The following is a 17,495-nucleotide window of genomic DNA, read 5'->3' on the forward strand; positions in this document are numbered from 1 at the left end:
GCGCGTCGCCGTCGAGCGCGCGCGCGTCGTCGTCGAGCGTCGTCGTCATTCGTCCGCGCGACCGCGAGTGCGGCTCGCCGATGGGGCGCCGCGCGTGACGACGCGCGCGATGTCGTACGCGAAATCGACGCGCCCGACGCGGTTCTTAAGGGTGTGCCCGCTTCGCGCGCGCGACGAGGCGCGCGCGCTCGCCGAAGGCGCGGCGCGCGAGGCGGTGGAAGTCGACGCGCGGGACATCGACGCGAAACGCGCGGTGACGTTCGAGTTCGCGCGCGTGGAAGACGCGACGGCGGCGCTCGAGCGCCTGCGCGGAGGACGCACGCGCGCGTCTGTGTTCGGCGCGGGCGTCGCGGACGGCGAGACGGCGCTCGCGTGTGGGTACAGCGCGCGGGCGAGCGACTCGCGAGCGCCGGAGCGCGAGCGAACGAAGGCGTCGCGACGGTCGTCTGTCGAGGGACTGACGCTGATCGAGAATTTCGTCACGGTGGACGAGGAAAGAGCGTTGGCGACGCTCGCGGCGACGTCGGGGGACGAGACGCGGTTGGCGCGGCGCCGGGTGAAACATTTTGGGTACGCGTTCGATTACGGCACGCGAGACGCGAACTTGAAGGTTGTCGACGAGATTCCTGAGCTGGCGATGGAAGTGTTGCGGAGGCTTCCGCGCGAGACGCCTGGGTATGAAGGCGCGATGCGGTGCGACCAGGTGACGGTGAATGAGTATCCTCGAGGCGTCGGCTTGGCTCCGCACGTGGACACGCACTCGGCGTTTGGCGACACAATTTTATCGCTCTCTTTGCTCGGGGGGACGGTGATGGAATTTAGGACGAGCGGGGAAGCGCATCGGGCGATTTATCTTCCGCCTCGGTCATTGCTAGTCATGCATGGTGAATCGCGGTACCGATGGCAGCATTATATACCGCATCGGAAGTTTGACACTCTCGAGGGCGAAGCCGCGCCGACGCCTCGAGACGATGTGCGGCTCTCGTACACTTTTCGCGAGCGGAGAAGTGGACCATGCGAGTGCGCATTCCCGTTGCAGTGCGATTCGAGGGATGGCGCGCAGTCAAAGTGTAGCAAACGTAAGACGGGTAAGACCCAGGCGTTCGCAGAGCTCGTGGGAGAGTCGGGAGATAGCTTTTAGTTTTGTGTAGTTTACAGATGTCCTAGTTGAAATCTCGCGCGAGACTAAAGTGAAAACGCGCATTTCCTTGATCATTTTTCGCGTAATCGAAGCGAATTGGTAACCCGCCGGTCTCGAACATACCTGCAACGCCATAACTGTATCCGCTTCCAGGCTTGCCGCGCGTGCCCGCGGGATCGCCGAGCACCGAACCGCCGCTGTGCAAATCGCTTCCGTAATCGAAAAACGCCGCGCCGGTAATCGTGGGGGTGACCGGCACGCGCATCTCGGCGCTACCGACGACGTACTTGCGCCCCGTACCGATGGCACCGTCGTTATATCCACGAACGCTCGACGTCCCACCGATAGCGAAGGCTTCGTAAGGAGGCAAATCGCCGACGACAGATCCGCCTTTGGAACTCAAAACGAGCTGCACCGGCCCGGGCAGGCTACCCACCGACAGCAAGTTGAAGGATCGCTTGGCTTTGGCAACCATGCGTGTGTAGTTGAGCCACTGCGGCTGTACAGGGAGCGCCTGCTCGGCGCTTAACATGAGCTGCGCCGCGTTTGGTCCGCCGTAAGTGAAACGCATTTGCGCCGCCAACGCGGTGTCGCATTTCGTACCGCTAAACGTCACCGGGGCACCGTAAGCGTCGAAAAGAGAGTGATTCCCGTCGTTATCTAACACCCCGGTTCGTTTGAAATCCACGGAAAACATCCCATTCCATCCATTCAGCAGCGGTCGCGAGTGTTCGACCGACGTCTGAAGCCTTTGTAACGACATTTCGCTCAAGCCCGGGGACGTGATGTCGGGTTGGTCGCCGTCGACGTTTGTCGAGTTGACACCGTGTGTAGATCGCATACTACTGCTCTCACTACGCACTGACATCGCTCTGGACGTGCGCGTCGGTCCGAACCCTACCCAAGGGTCTTGGTACTGCAAATTCACTTGTGGACGCACGACGGTGAGACCTCGACCTCCTTTTCGCGGCGTCGCCTCGACGCCGAGGTTGAGCATCTTGCCTTGACCGAACAAGTTCGTGTGAAAGGCGCTAAAATGCCCGGCGATGCCACTAAATATGCCCTCAGATAAGCCCCTGGCGGACATGCCGCCCCCGCACGTGACACCCTTCATCGACTTTTCTTTAAGCGACACCAACAGCGTGCGCTTGCCGAGCGGTCCAGGTTTCGGTAACATGTTGATTTGTGGCTCGCCGAATCGCGGATTTTGCGCGCGAAATCGGTCGATGGTCTCGCGCACGCGCATACCATTCAAAACTTTGGTAGTCTTGATGTTTTCAAAGTACGGCATGACGCTGTCAACCTTACTCAACACCTTGTTTTCCTTCCCCGTCTTGGCGTCGATGGACGGATCGATCTCCACCTTGACGTCATTGATGTCCACATCGACGAAACCGAGACGCAAAACCCCATCGCTCGGTTCTTCCAGCAAAGAAATCCCTTCGATCGAGTCGATTCCTCGCTTACTTTCCGCGTAAGCCTTGAAGTACTCCACCGCGCCAGAGACGTGATTCGAGTTAATCGGCTTCCCCATCATCGGCCGAAACGTCTCCTCCACCACCTTTGCCGGCACCGCCTCCAAACCTTGCAACTCGACTCCGCGCAATATTTCGAACGGCACGACCTCAAATGTCACGCGCATTCCATCTCGAGTGTCCTTCGCGAGCGCACGAACGCTCTTAAAGATCCCCAACTCGCTCTTAATCACGTGGCTCTCCCCGGCGACTTCGCGCGCGCGATAGGAATAATTCGGCTTGAGCGTCATGACCTCCCGTATCGCCGCCTCTTGCGCGGGCGTCGCCCCGACGATATCAAATGCACATATTAACAGCGCTTTATCCACGTCAAACGTCGTCACGTCGACGCCGTGTTCGCTCTTCGCGCTCGAGCGCGGCGCCGGCGCCGCGGCGCCGTTCGCGTCCGCCGAGTCTTTACGCCCACGCGCGATTTCTGCAATCTTACGCCCCGGTGCGACGTTCGAGCGACGCGTAGTGGTGTTCTCCGTCGTCGCGCGCGACGACGCGCTCGCGAGGGCGCCTCGAGAGCGCGCGACGACGCGACGAAGCGTCGATCGCATCGCATCCAGGCTGGGCGTCCGCGCGTTCGCGCGCGGTCCGCGCGGCGCTTCGGCGCTTCGGCGGGCGTCGGACATGGTCGTCGACGATCCCGCTCGCAAAGTGCGTCGTTCGGTGCGCGAGCGGCCGCGCGCGAGTCGCGCGCCGAGTTTTGGCGGTTGGGCGCGCGCATCTTGCGCGCCTGGGCGCGCGCGGCGGTTGAGTCGCGGCAATGACTTCGATTCAGAATAGACGTATTTTACAGGTTCTCGAAAACTAAAGCTTAAAGAGGCGCTCAGTCAGCTGCACCACCGCGCGCGCGCGCGATGGAACTTGAATGTGGCTCGAATGACTCGGTTGTATTGGTCGAGATTCGAGAGAGGCACCGACGTCCGTCGGTCGCCAGACTAGGAGAAATCAACGTGAAGTCGCGCTTGCGCGCGATAATAACAGGGCTTAATTGTCGCCGACTGCTTAGTCTTCGTCGACATTGCGCAAATCGAACATACGCTCGAGTGCGTGCATATTGACGAGGGTCAAAGCGACGGCGGTGGGGTCGGAGCCATCCGAGCGAAGCGCCGCCATCGGGCCGTGCAAAATCTTGTTGATGATGCCCCGGGAGAGTTCCTCGACGGCCTTCTTTTGCTTGTTCGTCAACCCATCGCCGAGCTTGGTCATAGCCTTATCCAATTCCGCGCTACGGATATTTTCAGCCTTTTGACGCAAGCGCTTGATCGTCGGGACGGTTTCCAAGCTATCTCTCCACGCCTCGAAGTTGCGTTGCTCCTCTAATAAAAGCGCTTCAGCCTCGAGACCCGCGGCTTCGCGCTTCGCCTTGTTGATCTCAGCGAGTTCCTTCAGGTCGTCAACGTTGTAAACCAGCGTGTTGGGGTCTTCGCAGCAGTTAGCGTCCACGTTACGCGGCACGGCAATGTCCACCAAGCGACGCTTGCCGCCGACGGCGTCGCCGCACACCGACATCTTGGCCAAGTCGTCCTTGCAAATGATCGGATCGACCGCGCTGGAGGCTGTGAAAATCACGTCATGCTCGCCCGCGAGCGTCAGGAACTGATCCATGAGTTCGATACGCATATTAACCTCCGGGAACTCTTCTGCGAGCGCCTCGGCGCGCGGCTTGGTACGGTTCACGATGGTCATCTCCGTGCAGCGCTTGGACGCCAAGTGCTTGACCAAGAGCTTGGACATCGTCCCCGCACCGACGATGAGCACCCTGACGCCTTCGAACGATTGCGAAGGAAGCTTCATCTGCACCAGCTCAGCCGCGGCGGAAGACACAGACACGGCGCCAGAGGCGATGGAAGTCTCGCTGCGCACGCGCTTCCCGGCGGTGATGGCCGCCTTGAACAACCCAGTCAAGTGGCGACCAAACGCCTTTTCACTTTCACCCATCGCGAATACGCTCTTCACCTGCGCCAAGATTTGTCCTTCACCCATCACAACCGAATCCAACCCACCCGAAACCTTCAACAAATGTCCCGTGGACTCGCGATCCTTGAGCACAAACAAGTGCTCGCGAAGCGACTCCACATCCACGCCCGAGTGCTTCACCATCCACTCCTCGACCTCCTTCAACCCACGCTCGTAGCTCAGCGCCACGACGTAAATCTCCATGCGATTACACGTCGACAGGATCCCAGCCTCCTCGATGTGTGGATACGCGCAAAGCTCCGCCACCGCATCGTTCCAAGCCTCCGGCGGCACCGCCATCTTTTCCCGAATCTCCACCGGGCAGTTGTGAATGCTCAATCCCACCGTCACGATGGACGACTTGCGTTCGCTCTCGTACGCTGCGTTCGACAAAATCACCACCAACCGTCAGTCTCGCGTTCCTTTTCACATTTCGCGCGCGCTTCCTCGCCGTGCATCGCGTCTCACGATCTCCAAACGCCCTCGGCCTCGCTCGGTCGCCCGCGCGTCGGGCAAATCACTGGATAAGCCCGTCGCCGTATCTTCCCCGATCGCGTCTCCGCGCGCGTCCACCGCCGCGCGTCGAGTTTGAGCGCTTCTACGAGACGAACGAAACGAACGAAAACTACACGTACGATTTCCTCCGAGCGCGGCGAGCGCCTCGAGCGCCTTGCTCGAATCCACCACCGCGTCGCTCACCCCCGCCGGACGCAGCGTCACCGCATCGCGTGTCGGGCGTTGCACCTGCATCGGCTTCGTTTGGTCTCCCTGCGGCGTCTCGCTGTCCACGACCGCGCGCAACGCGTGACGAAAGTTTTTCTTCGTCGGTTTTCGCGTCGCGCGGGCGCCGACGGCGATCGCGCGCGGTGCGAGCGCGGCGGACATGGCGACGGTGGCGATGCGATGCGTCGGTCGCGGGATTCGCTCTGCGACGGCGTCACGCGCGCGCGATGCCGATCGGCGCTCGGTCGCGGGCGCTCGGTGCGAGGCGAACGGACGTGCGCCGGCGTCGGCGCGAACTGTCGCGGGTCGCGCCGGCGTCGCGCGGGGACGTGTGCGGATGCGCGCAAGCCAGGGTTGGCGCCCGCGTCGTTCCCGTCGGACTAGCTGGATTCATCGCGCATTCGGACATTCGGAACGTGTTTTAGGTGTATTTATGTCTGTATGTAATTATGTACATCTTCGTGATTTTGGTCGTAATCAAACGTGTGCGGGTGCTTTGTGGAATGTCTCTGAAAATATCCTGCGGCGATCGGCGAGATCTCATCTCGAGATCTCGGCTCGCTCGAGCCCGCGAGGGCGTCGACGACGCGGCGCGGCTTCGATGTTCGATGCGGTGCGGTCACAAAACTGAATGCGGATTAAAACTGAATATTGGCGATCTCGCTCGCGGTGGAAGAGACGTCCACGGGACCTGGGAGTAAGACGAGGAAGGCGACGGCGATGAGCGCGAAGGCGAGCGTGGCGCGGCCGTCGTCCACCTCGGTGACGTCGTCCTTGGGCGCGAATTCAGGCGTGCGTTGCGTGAGGACGATGTAAATGGCCCACGGTAACGCTAATGAACTGGCTATGATGCCGAAACTGAGCCCGATGTACGTACCGAGGGAGGTGGCACCCAAGACGCGACGGCCGAACGCCGTTTGCGTCATGCGACCGCCGTCGATGGAACCGACGGGGAGCAAGTTTAGGGCTTGCGTCGTCAGCGCGCACCAGCCTGCGATGAAGTACGGATGCACCATCACACCCTTGGCGCCTGCGTGTAAGAAGAGTTGCGAGATGCCGCCGAGTAAGAGACTAGAGTTGAACAACGCGTTGGGAATGGGAATCAAATCCGGGCTGTCGCCGCCCATGGAGAGCGTCAAGCCGTACACGAACAAGTTCAGGGCAACCATACCTCCCGCAACGGGACCCGCAGCGGCGACGTCGAAGAGATCAGCGCGAGTTTCCGGCGTGCTCTTGATTTGCGTCAGCGTCCCGAACGTGCCGAGCTGGGAGTTCGGGATGAGAAAGGGAATGCCGATTTTAATCTTGCGCATGAAAGCCGCGATTTGATGTCCGACTTCGTGACCGACGCTCGCCGCCATGACGCCGATCGTCACGGGAAGCGCCGATTCGACGTACGCGACGGAGTCAAAGTTCTCCAACCCGGGTGGTAGAGCACCCTCGGGCAGTTCGACGTCGCCGGCTTGTTGCAACCAAGACATCGTCTCCGGCGGGAGCTTGGACACCTCTGCCACCAAGCCGAGCTGCACGGCGGACCCGACGGTGAGACCCATGAGCGCCAATGCGAGAAGATACTGCCATCCCGCCGTGCCCGGACTCGGGCCCGCGCGATCGCTCGGGACGATGAGAAAACTCACGCGCGGACCGTACTTCGAGTCGATGGCGACGTCTCCGCTCGGACCATCCTCTCCCGGCGGTTCTTCAAGCATGAACGCCGTGTACTCGCCGTTGAACATGCGTTCAAGATCGGCTTGCACGGTTTCCCACACCTTGGCGCGCTCGGTGCGCAAGTTACCTTTGAATAATACCCCAGCTCCGTTCATCTCCGCCCCCAAGTTCTCCACGGCGGTGACGTAAAATGTTTGCATGCCAAAAATTTCCTTCTTGATCCGCTCCACATCCTTCGGCGCGATCGCCGCCTCCTCGGGAGACTCCAAGATGTTCACTAACTTACTGAACGACGCCTGGAGCTCGGGGTCTTCATCCGCTTTCTTCCCCGACGCCTTATTCTTGCTCGCCCTGGCGCTCAAGTCGTTCAGAACCTTTTCCAACTCCTCGCCTTTGTCTTTCCCCAATCCCTGCCTCTGCGTCTCCGCATTCTTCAGCGCCTCCAGCGCTTGCGGGCTTATCGACGTGCCACTCACTCCCTCGTCCGAGCTCCCATCGTCCACCGAAGACGCCGCGTCCTCGTCCGTGGACGGCTGTCGCAGCGTCGCTCGAAACGCCGCCTCTTCCTCCTCCTTCGCCTTCGCCTCCGCCTCGCTGTCGATCCCGAGCAACGCGTCCAAATCGCTCAGCGTCGTCTTCATGTCCACCGGCTCCAAATCCGACGACCCACTCACGTTCGGCGTCCAATCACCGCTCGCGTTCGCGTTCGCGTTCGCGTTCGCGTCTTCGGGTTTCCCCGTCGCCGCGCCGTCGTCGTCCCCGTCCGGCTTTTCGTCCTCCTCCCGCGCCTCGCCCTCGTCCCGGCTGAAGAACTTTTTCAAAAACCGCGCGCGCGTCGCGTCGCCGCGCCTTCGCGCGCCGCCGTCGCGCCGCGCCGCCGTCGCCATCGCCGACGTGGTCGATCGAGCGTCGTCATCTCTCTCGCGCGCCCTCGCGAGTCCATCGATCGCGCGTCGCGGTCGCGCCGCGCGCGTCGCGCACCGTCGCGTCGTCGCGCGACCGCGCGGCGCGGCGAGCGCGCGCATCGGCGCGCGCGCGGTCGTCATCGCCATTCCGCGTCGCCGTCTGACGATGCTGCGGTGCGCGCGCGCGCCGACGCCGCCGACGCCGACGCCGACGCCGACGCCGACGCGCGGCGCGCGCGCGCGCGTCCGCCGCGCGTCGACGCGCGCGCGCGCGCTCGACGACGACGACGCGCGACGCGATTCGAGATTCGCGAGCGAGGACGAGCGCCGACGCGCCGTCGAGCGGCTCGCGCCGCCGAAGCGCGACGGCGATCGCGCCAAGCCGCGCCTGCGCGAGCTCGGAAAGAAGCGCGCGATGGGATTTACGAGCGGCGCGGCGTCGAGCGGGGAGGCGCGAGAGGCGGCGCGAAGGGCGAGGCTGGAGAGGCGAGACGCGCGAGCGACGCGCGAGTCGAGAGAAATCATGTCGGCGATGCGCGACGCGCTGGACGCGTGGGAGAGCGAGATCGATGGGATGACGGATTTCGCGCGCGCGAGCGTCTTGGAACAGGCGTCGACGGCGACGGAGATGTTCGAGAGGCTTCGAGACGAAGGGTTCGGCGCGGTCGAGAGCGCCTTCGCGGTGATGAGCTGGATGGACGACGCGATCGAGGACGCCGCGGCGCGCGCGGACGAGGACGCGGCGACGTCGACGTCGACGTCGAAGGAACGGGTCGAGGACGCGTCGAAGGCGTCGAAGTCGAAAACGGCGCCGGACGGCGTCGTCGGCGCGCTCTCCGACGCGCTGAGACAATGGTTCGCGATAGACATCACAGAGTTGGAGGATGGTCGCAAATCGATCGTCGTCAACGCGAGCGCGGAGTTTTTAGCGGTTTTCATTCTGCTTCTCGTCGCGTCGGCGCACTTTGGCGGTGAGTTAGTGAGCGACTTCTTGGCGCCCGACCCGCTGCTGCGGTGAGCTCGGAACGAGTTCGGGAACGAGTCGCGGACGATGAATGAGTTGGGAATAGCGTGCGTTTAGAATCGCGCGAGTTTAGCATCGACGATAGCAGCGGTCGACCCGACGCGGTTGTAACGCACGACGACGACGACGACGACGCGCCCGCGGCGCCAGCAGCGCCGCACATCGCGACGTCGAGATGTCTCGTCGCGCGGTCGACGCCGCGCGCGACGACCGAGTCGTGTCGTGCGATGACGACGTCGACTCGCGTTCGCTCGCGTCCGATCCGTCGCGCGCGTCCACGTCGCACGCGGCGACGACGGATTTCGCCGTGCTCTTGCACCCGACCGCGCACTTCATCCTCGTCGCCGCGGCCACTATTGGCTCGCTCGCGCTGTACGGCGTCTTGCAAGAGCGCGTGATGACGATTCCGTACGCGCGCGAGCGCGGTGAGAGCGTGGCGCTGGGCCGTGGCGATGGCGGCGACGGCGGCGCGTTGGCTCGGGCGTTGCGAGGGGCGTTCACGCGCCGCGGCGAGACGAGCGCGGCCGAGGACGCGCCATCGAAGGAGGACGTATTCACGTGCAGCATGTTTCTAGTTTTCATGAATCGCTGGGTCGCGCTCGCGTCCTCGGGGGCGTTGGCGATGGTGACGGGATGGGGCGGAGGCGCGACGCGCGGCGGCGCCAAGGATTACGCCGCGGTGTCCTTTAGTAATCTCGTCGCCACGGTGTGTCAGTACGAGGTGCTGAAGTACTTGACGTACAGCGTGAGCACGCTCGCTAAGACGATGAAGGTGGTGCCGGTGATGATTTGGGGACAGTTTTTAGGAGAGAAGAAATTTACGTCGCGAGAATACTTTGACGCGGCGGTGATGACGTTCGGATGTTTCGTCTTCGTCGCCAATCGTGGTTGGCGCAGCGCGGTGCAGAAGCGATACGAGGGTGAGTACGACGAATCGTCCTTGGAATGGGCCGCCAACGCCGGTTTTCTGATATTGGCTGTGTACTTTGTCTTCGACGGCTTCACGTCGACGTTTCAACAAAAGATGTACCGCCGAGATGGCGTCACGGTTACGGCACAAGTATTCTTCACGTCATTTTTCACAACCGTATTCGGGTTCGCTTGGCTCGTCATCACCGACCAGCTTTCGCCCTCGATTCGGTTCGTGCACGACCACCCAGCGATCGTTGGCGACATTTTATTATTGAGCTGCGCGTCCACCGTCGCGCAATTCAGCATCGCGTACACCATCAAGAGCTACTCCGCCGTCATCTTAGCCTCCATCATGACGTTCCGCCAATTCCTCAGCGTCCTCATCAGCTGCTACGTGTTCAGTTCGCCGCTCAACGTCGTGCAGTGGCTCGGCATCTTGCTCATACTCGCCCCCTTGACGTTCAAGCACGTCGCCTTCGCGAATTGGGCCGAATCCGCGCACCCGTCGTCGTCCAAATCCGACGACGATCGCTTGAACGCCCTGTAATCCACGCTCTCTCGCGCCCGCGTTCGCCTCGAATCGCGCGCGCGCCGTCGCCATCGCTCTCATCCGTCGTCGTCCGGCGTCGTCGTTCGAGATTCGTCGTTCGAGTCGCGTCCCTCGGCGCGGCGTCTTTGAATCCCCGTTCGAGCTGTCGGTGCGACATCGATCGTCATCATCGGACGCGTCGCGTCGCGCGCGGCGCGCATGTCCATAGCTGCGTGGTCCACCGCGCGCGACGCCGCGACCGCGTTCGCCGCGCGCGACGCCCTCGTCCCGATCGACGACGCCGCGCGCGCCGCGTTCGCCGAACTGCGGTCGCAGCGCTGCGAAGACTTGCTCGAGCGCGCGTTTCTCCGCGCGTTCGAGCGCGCGCTGCGCGACGACGCGCTCCCGCGATGGCGCGAAGCGTGCGCGATGCCGTCGTCGATCGACGCGGGCGCGCTGGAGCGGACGAACGCGGAGGAGAGGGACGAAGAGGAGGAGGAGACGCGCGCGCGCGCCGAGGGGTGGACGCGAGCGGAGGCGGCGCCGGCGACGACGGCGTTCGCGGAGTGGATCGAAAGAGGGCGCGAACGCGCGCGAGCGTTCAGCGCGGGCGTGCGGGGGGTGAGTGAGGACGATGACGCGGTGCGGACGTTCGAACGGGCGTTCGATGCGATGGTGGGAGGAACGTGCGCGGCGCGGGGACCGCCGCGGTTGTCGGCGATTTTGAGCGCGTGGTACAGAGCGAGAGCGCGGGAGTTTGATCACGCCGTGCGTAAGAGGTGGGGGGAGACGAGCGATGATGACGAGAACGATAGGATGGAGACGAGCGTACTCGAGCGGCAGAGCTCGATCGGGGCGGATATAGCGAGTTGTGGCGAGGTCATGGGGAGGGCGTGGGCGGCGGAGACGAGCGCGATGGGCGAAACGTTGGCGCGATGTCACGCGTCGTTGGGACGAGTGGCGGAAAATGCGGCGGCTCGGGCGTTAGGAGAGTGTGTGAAGCGACATGTCATTCGTCGCTGTCGCGGTGCGTTCGATGCGCCGAAGCTGTGGCCGACGTTACGATGGGTTCGAGCGGTGCCGCTCGAGTTTTTCAAGACGGCACTGCGATTAAAGCGCGTCGACGGCGCGGCAATCGAGTCTTGGCGCGGGCGATTAGAATACACCGTGCACGAACACCTCGGCGCGCTGCGCATTCACGAGCTGTTCGACATTATTGTCGACTATCCTGACTCTTTGCCCGCGATTACGGATTTGCGCACGTGTTTACAAAACACGACGCTACACGCGGCGCTCGTGGACTCGTTCGTCGACGCGATGCGGTCACGTTTACTCCACGCCGGCGCTTCGACGGTAGACATCGTGCAGCAGTACATCGGTACGATCAAAACTCTGCTCGAGCTTGACCCTTCGGGCGTCGTCCTCGAACTCGTGAGCGGGCCCGTGAAGGAATACTTGCGCGAGCGCAAAGATACCATTCGCTGTGTTGTGACGATGCTCACTGATGACGGCGGTGAAGACGGCGGCGAAGGCGGCGAAGGCGCACTTTACGTTGAGCTCGGTCGTCTCGCACGAGGAGAAAGCATAGAAATCGCCGAGTCGAGCGTGCCAGCGCCGAATCCAAACGCCACTGTGAGCGGAACAGACAACTTGGACCGAATGGACAGCATCACGGCTGAGATGGTCGCCATCGCCGCCGGAGCGAACGATGACGATCTAGCCGACGGTGTGCAGTCAACACAGCAAGTTCTGTCGGGCTGGGACGCATGGGAGCCCGAGCCCGTGGAGACGGAGGCCGCGGCGAGTCGCGGACGTCGACGCAAAGCGGGAGACATCATCGGTCTTCTGGTCGGCATTTACGGCTCAAAGGAACTCTTCATCAACGAGTATCGTACCATGCTCGCGGAAAAACTATTGAGCAAGTCGAATTACGATACTGAGCGTGAAATGCACGCGTTGGAGTTGTTGAAGCTTCGATTCGGTGAGACGAGCTTGCACAACTGCGAAGTCATGCTCAAAGATTTCGCCGACAGTAAGCGCGCCAACGCCAACATCAAGACGCGTCCGACGACGGGTACTCCGTCCGCGAAGGACAGACGCACGAGTGATATTTTGATACAGACGCCCGTTGAGGCGACGATCGTGTCATCGTTGTTCTGGCCCGCGTTCTCGACCGATTTGACCGATTTCAAACTCCCCACAGAGATTCAAGAACACATGGATGCGTACGCGAGACGATATCATCAAATCAAGGCGCCGCGTAAAATGGAATGGAAGGCTTCTCTTGGTACGGTGGTCATGGACGTCACGCACAACGATCGAACGTTCGAGGCGAGCGTGAATCCCCTGCAGGCGGCGATTTTGCATTACTTCCAACGAGAGAAAGTTTGGCGAGCGAATGATTTAGCGAACGCCTTGGGCGTGAGCGTGGACGCTCTGCGCAAACGTATAGTCATTTGGATGAACAACGGCGTGCTCGTCGAGCGAAAGGAAGGGCATGTCATATCATACGCGCTCGCGGAACCTTCGGATGAAGTCGACGCCATGGATGGCGTACACGACGACGATGAGCACGTCAGCGGCGTCGCGACGGCGGAGGAAACCGCCGCGGCGGGAATGATGGTGTACGAGCAATACATCATGGGTATGCTGACCAATTTCCCGAGCCTACCGCTCGATCGCATCCATAATATGCTGAAAATGTTCGTCGTCGAACCTGTGTACGATAAAACCGTGGCAGAGCTCGAGGGTTTCTTGTTAGAACTCGTCGCGCAGGATAAACTCGCGATGGATGGTTCGGCGTTCGCGAAGAAAAAGTAAATAGTGATCACGACGGATCCGCGTTATAGATAATACAACAGATTAGCAACATATACGATGCGTCGCAGCGGGCGGGCGTGTGTGCGTGGTCGTTTCATGATTTTCTTGTTTGTTGCTTCTCGAGGCTCGCTCTTCGGCTTGCTCGCCTACTTGTCGTCCAACACCGGGAAACCCTTCATCTCCTTTATTTGCCTCAACTGGTCTTCGTTCAAGTTCTCTTTGATTTGACGCCCGATTTGCGTCTGTTCGAGCGCTAAATCCAAGCTCCATTCGCTCGGCGACGGCTTTTCGTTTTGACTCGGCGGCAAGCGGCTCAGCATGACCTCGTAAAGCATCTTCCCATCCATGATGATCGGAAAGAAGTGCGGCTGTCCATCGCTCTTTGTCTGCGTCTCCTTAAAGTACACCAAGCACGGAAATCCCGGCCACCAGAACTCCCAATTCGTGATGGTGTCGTACGCCCAGCGATTCTCCCCGCCGCCCTGCAGTTTATTATCGCCGCTCGACGCCACGTCCGTCGCCAGCGCCGCCGAGTCATCCGCCCCCGGTTCGATGAACACCACCTCCAGATCCGTTCGCGTGAACCGAAATCGCACGCGCGACGCCTGAAACGCGAGAAATCCGCCCAGGACCCCGTGCACCAAGAACTGCGTCCAGAGGTGCAGCGCCGGTCCCGTGAGCAGCGCGACGCCGAGCAGCACGCCGCCGACGCGATAGTCCCCCGGCACGACCACGACGTCGTCATCGAGCGACGACGCGCGCGTCGCGACGCTCGCGCGCGCGCGCGCCGCCGTCCTCGGTCGGATCGATTCGATTTCGATCGTTCGCCGAACGCCAACCGTCGCGCGTTTGAGCGCCAACGCGTCGCGCGCGCGCGCGCCGCGCCCCGTTCGACGCGCGCACGCGTTCAAGGGCGCGCTCGCGCGCGCGAGTGCGGACGCGCAGCGCATGGTTCGCTCGCGGACGCGCGATGCGCGGCGAGATGTGCGGCGCGGTCGGTCGGTCGCCGTCAGTCCGCGACGCGCGACATGGCGTCGCGCGGCGCGGCGATGGCGCGCGCGGCGCTCGGCGTCGTCGACGCGAACGCGAACGCGCGCGCGCGCGCGCGGGACGACGGCGCGGGCGATCGAGCGGCGAAGAGGGCGGCGGGACGGGACGACGGCGGCGCGGGGTGTTTGAATTCAAACTCGAGCGCGACGAAACGACGGCGGAGCGACGCGGGAAGGCGCGCGGACGACGCGCGGGACGCGAGGGAGGAGGACAAACGTAGCGCGCGAGCGTCCGGGGCGAACGAGGTCGCGCGGGCGACGACGGGGGAGGCGGTGGCGGCGAATGAACGACAGAGGCTGCCGAAAAAGTTTGAAACGCTGCGAGCGACGAGCGAGGCGGCGTTGGTCGTCGCGCGATTCATGCGCGCGCGAGGGCAGAGGGCGACCGCGGATGCGATGTGTGCGAATATTGAGCGATCGACGGGGCGGCGGTGCTCGTTGGAGACGTTGCGGATGGTGGCGGCGTGCGCGCCGGCGGGGACGATTACGTTTCGAGCGAAGACGAGTCGGGCGGATGATTTGAAGAACATTCACGTGGATGTGGATTTAGGCATCGAGGAGGGATCGAGTGGGAACGATAAGGCTGGGATGGTCGCCATGCGGGCGAAAATGGCGGCGATACGGGCGAAGATGGTTATGATTGTGGCGAACACGCACGAAGGCGACGCGTACGACGCCTCGGCGGCGCCGCCAGAGTCGTGGCGCGAGGATTTCGATCTCGAAAGCGTCCCTCTGCCCGAACCGGTGAAAATCGCGTTCATGGAAGATTCATCGAGAGACGGTCCGCGACTGTTATCGTCCACGAGCGCGCCGTTGCTCGGCGAAGCGTCGACCTCGGCGCTCGGTCGCGGCGGCGTGAGCGAAGGAGAGCTCACGCGCGCCATGTCAGATTTGGGTCCGGACGGTAAAGGCATCTCCGCGCGCGCCGTTCAAGCCGTGCTTGAGCGACAAGCCATCGTCGAGGCGTTCAATGATCCCAGCGCCGTGGCTGATCGCGAGCGGCGTCGTCTGCACGGTCGACTTCCGCACGTCTTCGACGCCGTGCGCACCGCCTTCGCCGCGCGCAAGCGAAGCGTCATGGAACTCGACCCACTTCTGGACGAGCTGATGCACACGAACGCTCGCGCCGAGATCAGCGCGCACGAACTCGCCGACGGTGTTCGCATCCTCGCTCGGATGTGCCCCGAGTGGTGCACCATCGTTCACGCGCGGCACGGGGACGAAGAACTCTTTCGAATCGTCTCTCGCGACCCGGCGACGGCTCGCGTCGCGCGCGCCAAACTCGCCAAGCTCTGCCGTGACGCCGCGTGAGCGTCGCGACGCAATATAGATTTTCACGCGTACAAATATTTCAGATATAGAATTTTTCATCGACGTCCACTTTCCACGCGCTGCCCGTCGCCGTCGTCTCCCGCCCGCGAGCCGTCGGCGCGCCGCCCTAATTCAATCAACTTCACTTCACCGCGCACGGACGCGAGTGCGGTCGCGGGTCTAACTCGCTCCAGAGGTTGAAACGCGCGCGCACCGCGTCCTCGATCGCACGTCGCGCGCTATAACGCCTCACGCGCCGCGAACATGGACCCTTTGCGTTTGATTAGAGATCATACCATCGCCGGTATAATCGCCGAGTGCGTCCTCGACGCGCCGCCGCTCACGCGCTCACGCGCCGCGCGCCGCGCGGAAACGGTTCGAACGCGCGCGACTGACGATGGGCGCTCGAAACGGGACGTAGGTCGACGCACGACGATGAAAGGATTCACCTGAAGGATGTCGACGTCGAGCTCCGGCGGACGACGGAGACGAATTACAGATCCAAGGCTGGGAACAAGCTGCTGAAGGTGGAGGCGATATGGTATTTCATCAAGTATCACGTTGCGAACCCCGACGCGGCGCACACGGCTTACATGAAGGCGGCGATCGCGGCGGGGTTCTCGACGCTGTCTATGTTGGATCGGAAAGATTTGATCGCGTACTTGACGGGGGAGCGAGCTACGAGCGATCGAATCGATATCACCGTGCCGGTGATCGTGGATGAGGAGGGTGTGTCGACGGTTGACGCGAAACGCGCGCGCGAGGAAGACGAGGCGGAAGGCGTGCCGCGAGAGCGCGTGTTAAGAGATAGGAACTCAGTGCTTCGCGCGCCGAAGGATATGACGAGCGTGTTGGATTTCTTCGCGGCGCCGGAGGAGGAGAAGGAACGTTTAGAAGAGGAGAAGCAGCAGGCGGCTGATTTAGCCAAGGGGATTAAAAACCAGAGATATCGCGACGTGAAGGAGCAGGTGTTTTGGAGAGAGCACGTCGGGAGCGACTTTGATATGATGAATTTGGACACCAATGCGTCCTTCTTGAGTGGGCCCAAGCCACCCGTAGACGACGGCACCGACATGTTGATGACGGACGCACGCGCGATGGAAAAACAGCCGACCGCACCGAGCGGTCCGTCGACTGCGAGTCGTGGAGGACCCGCTGCGGCCGCCAAGGCTCCGCGCAAGACATCAGGCAAACCGGGCGGCGTCCCGATCATCATCGTCCCCGCCGGGTTCAATCAAAAGGTCGTTCTCAACATGTTCAACGCCAAGGAGTTCTTGCAGGACGGCAAGTTTACGCAGTGGGATGTGGTGCAAAAAGGCGGCGCTAAAAAGTCAAGCTCCGTGTACATTTCGCGCACGTACAAGCGCGACGGCGCCAAGGTCAAGTACGAAGTCACCGAAAAAGCCCCTCACAAACGTTCCGAAGACTGGGCCCGCGTCGCCGCGGTCTTCGTCCTCGGTGCTAAGTGGCAATTCAAAGACTGGCCCTTCCGCGGCGTCGAAGACGGTGATCTCGTCGAAACCTTCACCAAGATTCGCGGCTTTCACGCCCGCTTTGACGGCGATCCCGAAGTCGACGTCGTCAAGACCTGGAACGTCAAGCCCATCACCATCAGTCGCACCAAGCGTCACGGCGATCGCGCCGCGTTCGAGTTCTTCTGGGACGAGCTCGATCGTCACCTCGCCCTTCGTAGCAGCGCCTTGAAGTATTAATCGCCGCGTCCGCGGACGCGGACGCTTCCAAACGAAAACCCATCCCAAGTCGCTCACCTCGCGTCGCCGCGCGCGCGTGGTGACGTCGCGCCCCCGACGTCGACATCGCGCACACCGCGTCGCGCGCGACCGTCCGTCGCGCGTCGTCCGCTCGCAAACCGACGCGAGTTTTTCTCACCGTCCACCGCTCGCGCGCCCGCGCGCGAACGACGCGCGCGC

General features: G+C 62.3%; 10 protein-coding genes across 10 annotated transcripts; 6 read left to right on the forward strand and 4 right to left on the reverse strand.

Annotated features, from left to right (window-relative positions):
• Window positions 1–109: 109 nt before the first annotated feature.
• OSTLU_88555 (predicted protein) lies at window positions 110–1,141 on the forward strand (the record flags this gene model as incomplete). Its single annotated transcript, XM_001420220.1, has 1 exon — window positions 110–1,141. The coding sequence occupies one exon, from the start codon at window positions 110–112 to the stop codon at window positions 1,139–1,141; it is 1,032 nt and encodes a 343-aa protein (XP_001420257.1).
• On the reverse strand, window positions 1,132–2,906 carry OSTLU_50834 (predicted protein; the record flags this gene model as incomplete). Its single annotated transcript, XM_001420390.1, has 1 exon — window positions 1,132–2,906. The coding sequence occupies one exon, from the start codon at window positions 2,904–2,906 to the stop codon at window positions 1,164–1,166; it is 1,743 nt and encodes a 580-aa protein (XP_001420427.1). The 3' UTR covers window positions 1,132–1,163.
• A 496-nt stretch (window positions 2,907–3,402) lies between these two features.
• OSTLU_26395 (predicted protein) lies at window positions 3,403–5,676 on the reverse strand. The gene is made up of 2 exons (XM_001420391.1): window positions 5,259–5,676; window positions 3,403–5,003 (listed from the first exon to the last, which is right to left on the reverse strand). The coding sequence occupies exons 1-2, from the start codon at window positions 5,506–5,508 to the stop codon at window positions 3,670–3,672; spliced, it is 1,584 nt and encodes a 527-aa protein (XP_001420428.1). The 5' UTR covers window positions 5,509–5,676; the 3' UTR covers window positions 3,403–3,669.
• Window positions 5,677–6,038: 362 nt separating this feature from the next.
• OSTLU_2307 (predicted protein) lies at window positions 6,039–7,298 on the reverse strand (the record flags this gene model as incomplete). The annotated part of the gene is made up of 1 exon (XM_001420392.1): window positions 6,039–7,298. A coding segment is annotated over one exon (1,260 nt), but the record flags the coding sequence as incomplete, so codon positions are not given.
• A 787-nt stretch (window positions 7,299–8,085) lies between these two features.
• Window positions 8,086–8,937, forward strand: OSTLU_93419 (predicted protein; the record flags this gene model as incomplete). The annotated part of the gene is made up of 1 exon (XM_001420221.1): window positions 8,086–8,937. The coding sequence occupies one exon, from the start codon at window positions 8,086–8,088 to the stop codon at window positions 8,935–8,937; it is 852 nt and encodes a 283-aa protein (XP_001420258.1).
• A 181-nt stretch (window positions 8,938–9,118) lies between these two features.
• On the forward strand, window positions 9,119–10,402 carry OSTLU_43912 (DMT family transporter: UDP-galactose/UDP-glucose; the record flags this gene model as incomplete). The annotated part of the gene is made up of 2 exons (XM_001420222.1): window positions 9,119–9,376; window positions 9,488–10,402. 2 exons carry the CDS (start codon window positions 9,119–9,121, stop codon window positions 10,400–10,402), a joined length of 1,173 nt encoding a protein of 390 aa, XP_001420259.1.
• Window positions 10,403–10,603: 201 nt separating this feature from the next.
• Window positions 10,604–13,204, forward strand: OSTLU_44236 (predicted protein; the record flags this gene model as incomplete). The annotated part of the gene is made up of 1 exon (XM_001420223.1): window positions 10,604–13,204. One exon carries the CDS (start codon window positions 10,604–10,606, stop codon window positions 13,202–13,204), a length of 2,601 nt encoding a protein of 866 aa, XP_001420260.1.
• A 146-nt stretch (window positions 13,205–13,350) lies between these two features.
• Window positions 13,351–14,154, reverse strand: OSTLU_26400 (predicted protein; the record flags this gene model as incomplete). Its single annotated transcript, XM_001420393.1, has 1 exon — window positions 13,351–14,154. One exon carries the CDS (start codon window positions 14,152–14,154, stop codon window positions 13,351–13,353), a length of 804 nt encoding a protein of 267 aa, XP_001420430.1.
• Window positions 14,155–14,649: 495 nt separating this feature from the next.
• Window positions 14,650–15,564, forward strand: OSTLU_17260 (predicted protein; the record flags this gene model as incomplete). The annotated part of the gene is made up of 1 exon (XM_001420224.1): window positions 14,650–15,564. One exon carries the CDS (start codon window positions 14,650–14,652, stop codon window positions 15,562–15,564), a length of 915 nt encoding a protein of 304 aa, XP_001420261.1.
• A 264-nt stretch (window positions 15,565–15,828) lies between these two features.
• On the forward strand, window positions 15,829–17,276 carry PAFE3501 (predicted protein; the record flags this gene model as incomplete). The annotated part of the gene is made up of 2 exons (XM_001420225.1): window positions 15,829–15,881; window positions 15,986–17,276. The coding sequence occupies 2 exons, from the start codon at window positions 15,829–15,831 to the stop codon at window positions 17,274–17,276; spliced, it is 1,344 nt and encodes a 447-aa protein (XP_001420262.1).
• Between the last annotated feature and the right edge of the window lie 219 nt (window positions 17,277–17,495).

Source organism: Ostreococcus lucimarinus, chromosome 11 (genome assembly GCF_000092065.1).
Source record: "Ostreococcus lucimarinus CCE9901 chromosome 11, complete sequence".
NCBI lineage: Eukaryota > Viridiplantae > Chlorophyta > Mamiellophyceae > Mamiellales > Bathycoccaceae > Ostreococcus > Ostreococcus sp. 'lucimarinus'.